At 40.3% G+C, this 14,159-nt stretch overlaps 1 protein-coding gene across 2 annotated transcripts in view; it reads right to left on the bottom strand.

The window, feature by feature from the left end:
• Nucleotides 1-6,393: 6,393 nt before the first annotated feature.
• CRADD (CARD and death domain containing adaptor protein) overlaps nucleotides 6,394-14,159 on the bottom strand; it is a 76,349-nt gene continuing 68,583 nt past the window's right edge. For both annotated transcript variants that reach the window (XM_021527987.3, XM_031507591.2), the window contains exon 3: nucleotides 6,394-6,910. In XM_021527987.3, coding sequence (XP_021383662.1) covers nucleotides 6,615-6,910 — 296 coding nt within the window. In that variant the 3' untranslated portion in view covers nucleotides 6,394-6,614. The remainder of the gene's footprint in view (nucleotides 6,911-14,159) is intronic.

Raw genomic sequence — 14,159 nt, 5'->3', positions numbered from 1 at the left:
AGTATCACTAAAAAATCAAAATAAACATTGAAGCAGTGTAAGAATTTCTGTATGCCTGCTTCCAAGAGAATGGTGTTTGGTGTACGTGTGAAAAACCCCAGAAACACCCCACTCTAGTTTCCACAGAGAACTGAATGATTCTCTTCAGGATAATCCAAAGTTAGTGGTGCAAAGATAGACAAGTACAATAAATAACAATAAAATAGCTAATGATTGAAAACACAGTGAACAGTGACATGCAGAAGTTGCAGGTAGTAGAATGATTGCACATTTTCAAAGTCAGAAGGGCTAATATTTGAGGCCCACACCTGAGATGCATGCCATGGGCAGGCTTATTTAAGAGCTGCCAAATAACCAAGTGCAAGCACCCCAATGGCAGGGAAAAATTTCCTCTACCAGCACAGAACCCAAACCAGAAAGGAAGTGCTGGACCAATTCTGAATTTAAGAAAAAAAGAGATATTGTTAACCAAAAAATAATCCTGACTCCAGAATTAGATCTTCAACTAGGAACACTGCTGATGGGCACTAAGCTTGAGCAGTGCTCCTAGCTAAGGTGTTGTCCTAACCTGCCCTGAGCCTGTTCATGGAGGTGACTCTGTCATGCAGGAACAGGACCTTGGGCAGTTAAATATTATGCCTAGGCACAAATTCCTCAGGACAGCCCTCACAAGAGAGAGAAGTAACTCACCAGACAGTGAAATGGCCTTTGAGCATATGCTGCAGGGAGCTGTTAAGGTCTCTCTGCATCCTCTCCATGTGAATGAACTTGTTGCTGGTGTGGTGAAGGTCTGGCTGTCATCTTGAGAAGCCAGTGACCTTTCTGCACAAATCTCAGCAGCCATAGCAAAGCACAGTATCTACTCTGCCTCTGCCCCAGGGTCTAATGGGTTTGTCCCTTTCATGGCCTGAGGCAAGTTCAAGTACTTGGCTCATTTGATCCTGCCTGCCCTTTCCCAAGTCTGATGGCAAGGGCTGATTCTGTATGGGTCAGATGTGAAAGCTGTAAAAAAACAAGAAAGAAAACCCAGAGATTGCTAATACATTGTACTTCTTTTGGGTCAACAGAGCCTTTGCAACCTTGATCTCAAGGTGGAAAACCCCATAAATGTATTAATAGTCTCCTGAGCCATAAAATCACAGGTTTTATGGGATTATTCTCATTCCAAAACTCAAAATTATCTTGGTTTTGGAAATTTACCAATATCCTTTGCTGAATTGCGCCACTTTTCTATTTTTTTTTCCTTTTCATGGTACTTACTTTGAAGTGAATAGTGCAAAGCAGTACTTGTGGCAGTGAAAAGAGGACCCCATAGCCTAGAATGCTTACTACATCCACAAAACTCCCTTTCCTTTTGACTGCCTCAAATTCAAAAAGACTGCTTTTTCAAAAGGAGATAGTAAAAGTACCATGCTACAGCAGGTTCCAATTAAAGAAGGCCTAATCCAAAGCACACTGAAGTTAATAAGAGACTTTTTGTCTCTTTGCTGTTTGGGCTTGGAGCAGACATTGGCTTCAGAAATGGTACCTGTATCGTCTACAGATGTTTTAATGCAGTCTCTTCCTGCAGAAGAGACAGGAATCTTCCTGTGCTATCATCAGCTCTACCCACCAGTTTCACAGGGAAATTGTAATTAATCTTTTTTTCACAACTAAAATACTAGGTTCAAAAGTGAATCCTGCTAAAACACATACTAATTTTTTAATCTTCTTTTTTTTTTTGTTTCTGACAAATGCTCTTTTTTCTCAGGTCATCAGTTTAAAAAGACAATGCATTCAGGGGGAAAAAAAGCCAAATCACTGGATTTACTTTTAGATCTTAAATGACAGAAAGACACTTTGAAAATTAAAATTCTATTCATTTAGGGAAACCTGGACAAAGATTTTGAATATTCACTGTAAACAGACAAAGGTTTTATCAACTGTCCTTTTAGCTCTACTTCTACTATGTCTTGACATTGGTCTATGTCTATGGAGATAATATGGAAGCTTATAAACAGATTAGGTCTCAGAGACTGTTTTCCTTTTAAGCAATAAACAAAATTGGTGGCATGACCACATTTAGCATAAGATGAGCACGCCTTTTATTTTCTGTGACTATAATATGACATTGTTTATTTTTCTTATTTTCTTTGCAAAATGTTTTATTCCACAGATCAATGACTGCCATAAAATAAGACTCCAGATGGAAATTTCCCCTACTATATCTGGGAGATGTGGCTCACATATGACTGTATTTTCATTTTACACTCCAGCCACTTGACATGCTTTTACCCTGAAAAGTTCCTTCCTTTGTGATCATTCTATCAGCTTATGCAGGTGAGAATTGGTGCTTGTAGGTCTTGCCTATTACCATGCTAAGTGTCCACCTGTACTTGCAGAGTACAAAACAGGTTTTTTTAGTTTTAGTTTTTTAATAGAGCTTCTTTACCATTTAGAAGAGTTAACTGGGATGTCAGAGTTTCCTCTGGAGACCAAGGGAGAAAATGAATGACAACTTCTTCCAAGGACAGGAAGTTATGACATCTGTTTCAGTGGAAGCTCCAGCAGTGGCCACATTTATGCTTTCCTGTCTTGGAGCTCCTAAACTCTGCCACAGCTAAGTAGACACCAATAATACCAGTTTCACTAGTGAGGATTTTTCAGCATTGGTTAAGAAACCTGAACACATCAGAGGGAAGTTTCTGCTGGCTCACCTTTGCCAAACTCATGCTCCATCCCAAAGCCCAAAGTGGCTGCTCACCTCACCATAAGAGATGGAACTGAGGTTCCCATGGAAGTCAGCCTGCCCCCTGCAGCAGTCCTGGAAGCACACTGGGCAGGGAGGACAGGAGCTCCTGATTTTTCTGTCATCACCCAGACTTTGGCACAAGGGAGTTGGAGGCAAAGGGAGAGATGGAGAAACTCACTGAGTTGCCTCAGTCCTGAAGAACACTCAAATCACAGACTTGTCCACGAGATTTAAGTAACTAACATCTGGTCTTAAATTAGCAGAAAAGAATAAACATTTTAAGATCTTCTAAGTATTCTATGAGAGAATAAGAGGCCTTACTATACATCTGAAGAATTAAATTGTCTTAATTGCATCCTTGTGCAAAATAAAGCATTACATACAGAAGAAAAATATTTTAAAGTGGATTAAAAAATCCACTGGGATAAAGGAATACTACTGTCAGTTAAATGTATCCCTGCATTTGTGTAGTGCAAAAACAAGCTTTAATAAAAATGAATAGTCTAATAAGAACATTTCCATTAATTTAAAAATATCAGCAATGGAAACAATCTCATAAAACAAGTAAACTTCTTTCTTCAATATTTGGAACTCAAGTATTACAGTGTTCATTTAGGCCCTGGGAATCTGAAAGCAACTATAAATTATTAATTATATGCTTTGCTCTACAATATGAGAGGCCAGGTTTTATAATTCTTGCCTAGCTGTGGCTCCTATAATTTTAGTACCAGGTGCAAGAGTTGTACCATTTAGCACACCTAAAGAAGAGGGAGAAATTACCTGAAATGATACTCACCCATCAGGTTTCTAGTGTCTAGTACTCAGACAGATATCTGGCTTGAAAGGAAGCCTTATTTGGTATGGAATTTCATATCTACTGAAGGTTCTTTTTGTAACCATTAAAAAGACTCGAAGTATATAAGTTATGGATAATCTGACACTGGCCAACCCTATCCTGGGCTGCATCAAAAGAAGCATGGCCAGCAGGTTGAGGGAGGTGATTCTCTACCTCTTCTCCACTCTCACAAGACCACCCCACCTGGAATGCTGCTAACAGCTCTGGAGTCCACATAAGGAAGGACACAGAAGTACTGGCGTGAGTCCAGAGAAGCACCATCAAGAGGACCAGAGGGCTGGAGCACCACTCCTATGAGGAAAGGCTATGATAGTTGGGACTGCTCAGCCTGGAGAAGAAAAGGCTATGGGAAGACCTTATAGCACCATCCACTACCTAAAAGGGTCCTACAAGAAAGCTGGAGAGGGACTTTTTACAAGGACATGTAGTGATAGGACAAGGAAGAGTTGCTTCACACTGGAAAAGGGTAGGTTTAGACTAAATATTAGGGAGAAATTCTTAATTGTGAGGGTGATGAGGCACTGGAACAGATTGCCCAGATGTTTGGATGCCTCATTCCTGGAAGCGTTCAAGGCCAGGCTGGATTGGGCTTTGAGCAAACTGGAATACTGAAAAGTGCCCATGGCAGATGTGCTGGAGCTAGATCATCTTGGAGGTCCTTTTCAACCCAAACCATCCTATGATTTCATGACATGAAATGCAAAGTTCACCCAGAGAAGAAGGTACCAGGGTCATGTGAGTGTGCCCATTACATTACTTTACTGCTCAGACTGGTTGCCTCCTTGGAGCACTGTGCTCATTCTAAGTTAACTGGGGATGAACTGCCTTGAAGGCCAGTCTGTGTTCAGACTTGGTCCTTGTTGGTTCAGAGCAAGATAAGGTACTTACATTTATGACACTGGGAGTCAACTTCTTCCTCTAAATCACATTTTCAGTAGTTCCTCCTGTCAACGATCTTTAGCTTTTTTTCCTCCAAATTGCTGCCAGGAAGACTGCCTCTCCTCCCTAATATGCAAACCATGTTCCTGTCAGTCTCACTGTCAGAATTGCTTCAAAATCCACATCTCACTCCCTGTGCTGGGCTGTGCTCATATGAATTTGCCAAATGTCTGTACACCTGCTCTGGGATGATTTTCCATCTAAAAAAGAACATGTTGGCACTAAAGCATCATTAAAAAAAAAAAAACAAACCAAACCCAAACCCTAAATTGATTAACCTTGTTTAACTGGAATTTTTTGATATAGTTAATCTCTGGAAGTAGGATATGCCCAGTTAAGATCTCAGTGAGGTATAACAGTATCACAATTTACTGAAGGTTGGAACTCTATACAGAAGATTAAAACCAAAATATTACCAGATTGCTTCAGAACCTGCAGGAGCCAGATCCTGCCAGTATATATCTTCTGTTTCCATGCTTCTAAAAACCAAGGCATCATAAGATTTCTTTTAAATCTCTTTTATCTTTCTAATTTCCCATGTATTTCAAAATTTGCATATTAAAAGAACAAACTTCTAAAAATTAAAAGCAGTGAAGTTCATTCTCGCCCCAGTAAAAACTTCAGACAAGGCTGTTATGCTGTGAAATTAGAGCAAATTTTGCAGGATGGGAAGTTCTTTGGCAATGACTCTGTAGATGAAACTGTATAAAGTAACTTGCTCATAAATAGACCTAGAAACTCAGCATGAAAATCCTGTTCTTCATTTACTGTACAGCAAACTGCTCAGAGAGAATTCAAATGTATTCTGTCTCTTATCATTAGGTCTCAGAGAGCATCTGGTCACTCCCATTACCTTTGGGTATCCTGCAGACTGATCCTCCCTTGCCTGGCCAGCAAAGACCTCAGTATTTTTTCCCAGCAGAAATAAAATCTCCATGACAGAAGGCAAGGAGGAGAAGAGCACAAGCTTCACTGTTTTTCTGCATAAAATCTTATCTTCATTGGTGGTATAATTACACTGGTAAAGAACTGAGGATAGCAGTGTCAAAGCTGCCCCCACTAGGTGCAGAAATCTGGTAGAAAGCCAATGAGCCTGGTGGATGGCTGGAGGGAAGTTGGAGGAAAAGCATTGAGAGCATCTTGACCAGAAAGGACCTGCAGAATTCACTACCCTGTTGGGTGTGCAGTCGCCAGAGCAATGTGCCTATGGATGCTTGACCTCACCATGAATCAAGGCTGCCTGGATATTGAGCACAGTTCAAAGACTCTGCAGGCACCCAAGGTCTCCCACTTTATTAGCAGAGACAAACATGGACAACTTAGAAGTTGTCTCCTGTTTTAAGATGCTTCTTGCTCAGTTTAATCAGTTCCTGCCTACTTCTGGTCACTTTTCTACTGTGTGTCTTCCCTGAAAACTCCCCACCTGTGACAAGGCATATGCACATAGGGCCTGCCTGCAGAAACCTACACCTCAATTATAATGGCAGAAACCCTCACAGGCACACTACATTCCTGCTACTTCCACTTAGGGCCTTTTTCAAAGGCAGACCAAAGTGGCAGCCATCTATCCTAGCAAAAAACTGTACATGCTGAAACTTTTATAAATGTGAAATTAGCCACCTGCAATAACTGTTGTAAAATTGTTAAATTAGTAATGGTGATTAGTCTCATTTCTTGCTGTAATATCAGAGAACTAGCATGAAACAGCAGTAAAAAGGCTCCATACATAGTCCAGAAAATAAGTTAAACCCAGTCTTATTCCCTCAGTGAAATCAAAAACCTCGCTGAACTCACTGCAGGCCTGCTTGCTTGCAAGAACTTTGTCACTTTATATCCCCACTGAAATAGCACAAAAGGGAACAGGAAAGAGTGATCCATTTTTTTAATGCCTGCTAAAAATTAATCTGGCATGAAAAGAATTACAAGTCACAAGATGCCACAGAAAACTGGAATGTTTCAGCTTAATAAAATCACAGTTCCCAATTCCACTTTTTTTACAGCTTGAAGCATCCAATCTTCAACATACATTTCCATCCTCTTTACTTAGTTTAACGAAATACGTGGATGCTCTGAATAAATAGCATGGCTTTACTCAAGCATGTACTGTATCACTGAAGGATCCACTTCCTCTGCCATCAGACTGGAGTGCAGACTTTGGATTGTTGCTTTTTTCCCCAGCCGCTGTTTCCACAGGACAAATGCAGCTACGATCTGTGACTGCAGGTTGTGAGGGTGATTGACTTTACATCGATAGATGTCAGTATGGGACAAACCCAAGCACAGAGCTACATGCTCCCATTCAGGTCCCAGCCTCCTCGCCAGCTTGTTCAACTGCTGATCTGTTGGTGACATCTTCAAAATGCACGGTGCAACTTCAGTTAAATCTATAAAAGATTAAAAAAAAAGAGAAAGAAAAAACATATGTGTCACTAGGCAATGCTGCAAGAGTTAATGGGAATTAACTCTTTAATTAATAACCTTGACAAAGGAGGGAATAAGCATGAGCAAAGCTGAGGTGAAATAATTCATTAAATAAACAGAATATATATTTACCTAGAAAAATTAATTACATAATCAACCAGAAGATTAACCAGAGGAAAACTAGTGCTCAGTAGACCATACTAGGGAGCCTTGCGGTTTTGGATGTCAGTAATCCAGACATCAGAGCTGTACACCAAAGCAAAGACTTCCAAAAGTAATTATAGATTTCGGGGTAGTGAACAAGAAAGGTTTTCAAGGAACCTGCTTCCAGCAGCCATCACCCTCAATGTGCTTGCACCAGTATGATACAGTGACAAGTGACAAACATGGGACCAATAATACCTTATTACTAATATTCTGTGACTCTGTTTATACATTTCAGAAATAACTCTTATTCCTTAGTTAATAGTTATTACGCTTTTTTTTTTTTCCTGAGAGTTGTTCACAGGAAATTCTGTCCTAAGATGCTACTTACCCTTTCTGCCCTGTCATATATGGTAAACTCATCTTGAGGAGACCAGCCTTGAGGGGTTTTCCTCTATTTGAATGAATCCATAAGAATGGTTCAGGTGAACCCAAATGAACAGGGCATCAACACTGTTCACAAATACAAATTATGCTTCCTTATCCCTCAGTTCTCATTCTCAGAGAACTGAAATCAGGTATGTATGTGCCACAGCTCCATTCATCTGACCTCCCTGAAGATGTTTTCAGAAGAATGCAAGGAGGTCCCATTTTTTCTCAGATTCTTGCCTGATGTTAAGTCCCTTAGGATTGTTCACGTACCCAAGAGAATGCACTCTTTATCCAAAAAGATGCTTTACGTTGAACTGGTACATGAGGAGGGCAGGATCAATACAACTACCAAAACAGCCTTTATAGGAAGCATTAAGATAGCTGTAATTACCAGCAGTAAAAATCTTGTAGGGACTGAATCAAGCTTTTGTTGCATACACAACTGATCTCTTTATGTGTTCCCCAGGATAATCTGATAATTAAAAGAAAACCTGAACTAAATATGCTATGATTAATTATTACTGAGAAGAGAAATAGACACTTTTAAAATACAAACTCTTTCACTGGAAAGAAGATGACTAAAATAACTAGATTAATTAACTAGATTCCTCTAAATGTGCACATTTCTCTACTGATTGTAAAAGGAGCATTTGGTATAAGCTCAAATGTTGATATTGATACTGTAAACAGCCAGTGACAGTGAAATGATTCTCTGCCTATAAGTTCAAACCATATGCTAGCCTTTAAAAAGGTACATTTAGAAAAGCAGCATAAAATACCTACAAAGCATATTTGTTTTTCAATAGTATTTGTGATCAAAAGCTGAAATAAGGAGTCAATGCAGTCTGCAATTGCTGCTCTACTTCTCTTGCTGAAGATACTGCAACAAAACACAGGCAAAATATCCCCTTGAAAAATGCTGATTAGAGCCTGTTGGTCTGAAGCAGCAGACTCCCTTCAGAAATGCGGCTTTGCAAAATCTAATTTATAGCTCCAATATCATGCTCACAGTCTCCACTACAGCAGAAGAGAAACTCCAGAAAGCACCATTCCTTCATTTTATGAAAAGTAATTGTTTTTGCATAAAACACCCAGAGCCTGCAAATACTTGTACAATTTTGGCCAAATAATACACAAGAACTATACAAAGCTGCTTTGAGTAAAGAGAAAATTGCTTTCTGAAGAATATTTAGGTCTCTTTGATCTTTCTGTCTCCAGACTGCCAAAGGAATCTGGGGCAAGTACTGGTTTGTGGGTAGGGCAGAGGATGCACAACTTCTGAAGAAGGCTGAGCAATACCTGTGGGGCTGCCCTATGCTGTCACATCAGATGTGATACCAGTTTCACAGATATGTCAGGACAAGGCAGAATCTTTCATGAATGCAAATAGTTGAGAAGAAAATAAATATAGTTATACTGCGCTGTCATCGACAATACTTTTTGATATTAAACCCTTTCTTTGGCTTATGGTCAGCTACTGTGTACCCACAGCAGTAATACCTGCCAGTCTGGGCTTTTTGCTCTCACACTGAAGTTTTCATATGTCACATCCACTAGCAGAATGATTTTATGATAATGAGATGTGATCAAGCAGGAAGGCCTAATAATAATACATATCAGCCTTTGTCCATCCAGCCTTTGATATTAGGCAGGCTTTTTTACTACAAGAAGTATCTTGCCTTCAGTCTGTTATCAGCCCTTTAATAAGAATCAGAATAAAACCCATCCAGGAGATCTTTTCATCTTATGCTACCATCTGATTCTAATATGGATGTGGAAAACTCTGGGACAGAAGCCAAATGTTAAATTTAATACAAAGGACTGGTATTTCAGTCCCATTTTATTTTCTGTGATAGCTCATTTTCAGCTCTGATAGAAAACACTGTGGAAAGCTGGAGATAAATATTACATGACAGGCAATGTTATTTAGAGGTATAGAAGAAATATTTAGTGATATCTTTCAGTTATGACAAATGCAAAATCACAAAAAGAACTGGATATGTTCTAGGATTAATACTACTCCTAATTCAATAAACATAATGGCATTTGATGTGAAGTGAGTTCTCTGTGTTCATGCCCAAACTGCTTTGAATATATTGCAAAAATATTAAAGATATATATTTTTACCTATGGTTACTACAAACTCTCATTTATAATCTCCTCTTGTCAGGAACTGCCTGAGGGAGGTAATGAGATTAGAGCAAAATCACCTTTGAAAGATACCTTTGAAAGGTACTTTTAGGATACTGAGACCTCATTTTTGAAAAAAAAAAAAGGTCAGGTTTTTCTTTGCTCTAGGTGGCTCCGATGAGTAGGTGTATATGTGCTTCTGTCAGGCATGTGTTTCTGCTTAGCAAAACGAGGATTGCACTGTTAAAAATGGGAAGACGTGGAAGAAATGGGGCTTGGGGCACCACCAGAGGGTGTTGAGGGTTGTCCTGGAGAAGGCAATTTGTGCTGCTGTCACCTCCAGGAGAGCACCAAGTGTAACACTGTCCAGCTGTGGGCATGGTCTAGGCTGCGAAGTGCCAGGGCCACACGCTGCAGAGATTTAGAGGCTGAAGTCTCACTGCTCATGCTGAAGCCACTCAGATCCTGAGGAATGAGGTGCCAACAAACAGCTCTGTGCTGGGGAGAGAGCCAGCCTGGTGCAGAGCTTCTCCCCTGGGACCACCAGGCAGCTGGCGGCGTGGTTCTTGGGACCATGAAAATCCCCTTCCATAGGGCTGGAGACAGGAAGGACACTCTCCACTCTGGTTGTGAAGCTGAAATTGACCCAGAGAAAGACCTGTGACTCCTTTTACTCAAAGCTGTAGCACAAGGGAATGTGCTTCTCCCCATCTCCGGTGAAGGAAGCTCATCCACACTAAGCTTTATCCTAGCTGTTCCAGTCAAAAAACAGGAGATGCTGACAACTTCTGGCCTGTGTGTACATCTGTACTTCCAGACCACTGCACAGACCAAGAGTTACAATGGTGCTGGTGAGTGTGGATAGGAAACAGAACTGGATATAAATAGTATCACAGATACAGACCAGACAAAACAGAGTCACCCAGATAACAAAGATACAAAACCACGTGGGGCAAAGGCAGAGAGTCAACATTTTGCATTTCTTTTTCTTCAGAACCTCTTTAGCTTTAAGTAGGAGACTCCAAGAAGATACCGGAAAAATCAGGGTGACAAAAAACAAGCTCACCTCAGCTGTGTCCCACTTGGCACAAATGGGAGGATGTAAGATAAAAGTCCACACAGGAGACAACAGCCAAAAGAGCTGAGACATTTCTGGGTGATCTCCAAAGCACCCAGTTGATTCCTCAGAACTGCTGGGACCCAAAGTGCCTTACAATTTTATCTAAAGGACCCTTCTCCACATACGTGTGACTTCTTTGTGCATGACCAAAAGCATTTGTTGGAGTTTCAGAGAGATTTCTCCCCTGCAAAGTCAATACATTTTAACACAAATGCAACTTTTTGGCTTTTGCTGTGTAAAAGGGACTTGGATAGAAATTGCATCTGAATCCAAAGTACTGAAAAAGTCTCAGTCAGTTGCTGCCTAATCCTACAAGAATAATGCCACAGACAGTTCAGGAGACAACTGAAGAGTCAATGATATATTATGGCCCCTCTTTTATCTAATAATTAATAAATCTGTCTGTTGGGAAAGGTGTTTCTGCAGATTCGTGTCTGCTTCCAGCACTTCCTCAGTATTTTATCCACTTAAATGACCATGTACAGTCTTGTAGGATAAGACAGAAGAAGCCCTGGAAGAGGAAATGGGAATCCAGCTATCTCTGAGCTGCCCATTCTAATGCTGAGGTGCACAAACACACTCCATTTCTCCTAGAAAATCATTACATAAAAAAGATAAAGATTTCCCTGGAAGGGTCAAGAATGCTTGACCCTAGCCTCCAGTACAGCACCTGCTTGAGAGAAAACTCTCCTGCGAATCAAGCAGTATGCTGAAATGAAGGATGCAAGAGGCCTTGGCAGGAATAATACTAGGAAAATGTTCTAATTTTTATATAATCACATCTAAAACATGTTGGTGAGTCTGGTCTTCAAACCCTGCATAACTGGAATGGGACTGTAAAGAGTCCTGCTTGGGCATGCATCTGGCCTCAGCATCTCCCCCTGCTAGGTGTATGGAGTCCTTCCTGATCTGGACTCAAGACACTAACTGTTCACTTAATCCTCTTATCAAATCCTAGTAATAATTTCTGAAGAGTTCAAAGCAAATATTTCAGACTCCTCTTTAATCATCTTTTCAGGCATCTGGAGAACAGTTCTTCCCTGAGAAGTGGTAAAGTTAGATTAAGAGGTTCTACAAGCAGCAAACCAAAGAAGCCTAATTTCCACCCCCAGGATGTGAATCCTACAGCTGACTTCAGGTCTTCTCCAGCAGCTTACCTGTTCTCAAGACACTCATGAAACTGCTCCTCTTCTCAACAGCAAATAGATAGGCTTCTTGATTTTGGACAAGAGGTTCAGAAGCTACTAGGGGTACATGCATACACACAACACCCCACAGCAGAGGAGTGCATGGCCCTGGTTACTAGAGGAAGTTAAGCTAAAAGGAGCTTTGCAGCTTCTCAGAACCATCATGGCTAACATGCCATCAGCGTCATGTGGGGCACTTCAGCTAAAGGAAAACATACATAATAATGAATCTAGCGCGAGGTTCTGTTTCCCTGCAGCCCACTCATTCAACCAGCCTGAGCCACAGACCCAGCACTGAGTGCAGAATGGGCATGGCTGCCAAGGCTGTGTGCTGTGTGTTTTGGCAGCTGTGTTGTTACAGAAATTATTTACTGACTGAATGCCACAGCAGTAAACATTAACACATAAACAGGTATATTTGCTTTAGAGTAAAATCCCCTTGGAGTGAGCAAAACAATGAGAGTGTGTGATGATGGAAGACAAGGCGTAGCAGATCCCGTTGGGACAGGCTGCCATGAGCAGCGAGGCAGGCTTGCAGAACCTGAACTGAAGGACACTACATAACACTCCCACTAATGGAGTGACTGGAGATTTCTAGAGGCTGCAACTACCCTGAGCTGCCAGAGATGCTGGATGAAAGGGACAGCAGAGAAGCAGCATTTTGGGGGACCCCAGTTAAGTGCTACAGGTCATTGAAGTAAAACACAAGATTATGGTGGAGATCCTGATGAGAAGGATGGAGGAAAGAGAAGTTGTTGGGTAATTGCAGGGGATGGCTTGGCTTGGCTTGATTTGTTAGAAAAGTTGGGAAGTTACAGGAAGTCTCCATTTGTACAGCTGCTGTGCTGCTTTTATGTTCAGCTGCTCTCTTCCAACACTATATTAACAGGTGAAACTGCAGGCAAATGCCTGTCCTCTTCCTACATCACATTCAAATTCATAAGCCAACCTGCAGCCATGAATGACTGGAGTGCCAGACAGGAGAATTTTATTTTTGTTTGAGTAGTTATGCTTCACAATTTCTGTAACTTGGTAACTTCTGATCTGATGAATGCAAACATTATATATGGAATTTTCATGAATAAGACCAACTTCTGTCAATTAGTGATCATAAAACATTTAAGCATACTTCTGTCATGGTAATTTACATTTCCAAGTATCTTAAATAAATTATGAAAGGCACTAATCAAAATGAAAGCAAATATGAAATAAATTTTTAAGACCAGCTGCATTCTTCCTCATTGTGCTGGTTTTTATGACTTGCATTAGAAGATACTAAGTTCTCTGTCTTATTTTTAGCAAATTGGAATCTACCAATCTACATGACAGCCAATATGCAGAGTAAATTGTGACCATGATCCTTTGGTAACCAAATCTATGGCACTTCCCTGAAGTGAAGCACAGTCCACCCAAGGTACTAAATTCAGGTCCTTTCTGCCAAAAGCTTGCTGGGATTCTGCATTAGTGGTGTAATTAAAAAGTACATATATCTTCATTTGTTGGCAGCTCTTCTCCTCTGTGAGCTCTAAAACACCACACTTTGTGACATTAAGTACATTTTGGGTATTAGGGTAAAAAAAAACAGCATAAAATTCTGTAAATCTACAGGCAATTCAAGAACACAAATGTTTCTATTTTGGCTCAGTACCAGCAGCTAATTCATATATTCTTTATCACTTGCTAAGGACTGCCTAGTAGCTGCAGATGTGGAAATAGACTGCTAAAATCTGAAACATAAACATTCAGGTTTCATGACAAAAGTTTTCAGTTGTATTCCCACTATTCAGTTTCAGTAGCTATGCAGTTATCTTGAACATTTTTTAATCTCTCCTACAGGTTTTGTACCTCTACAGATCTCTGCTATACTGATAATCTTCAGTACTAATCTACATTAAACAGATTGTCAAGAAGTCTGTAAATGAATTAATTCTCTTTTCAATTTCCAACCTTTTCAAGCCATAGGGACCAATCCCTGTGTTTAAGGAACCGAAAGAGATTGGGTTTTCACATCTTCGTTCACATTTTACTGGAAACAGCAGGGAGGAAATTTCAGCAGTTGATAGAGTGGATGTTATTTTGTCTCCCATGAAAATAAATTAACTACAATCCCACACAGTATTTCTGTGCTGCTACATACCACAAGATCAAGTAATTAATTTAATAAATAAATGGCAGCTGTAGATACAAGCAAGGAAAAGA

Source organism: Lonchura striata, chromosome 5 (genome assembly GCF_046129695.1).
Source record: "Lonchura striata isolate bLonStr1 chromosome 5, bLonStr1.mat, whole genome shotgun sequence".
NCBI classification, from domain to species: Eukaryota; Metazoa; Chordata; class Aves; order Passeriformes; family Estrildidae; genus Lonchura; species Lonchura striata.
Note: the sequence above shows the minus strand (reverse complement) of the source record. Positions and strands in the feature narration are given on the sequence as shown.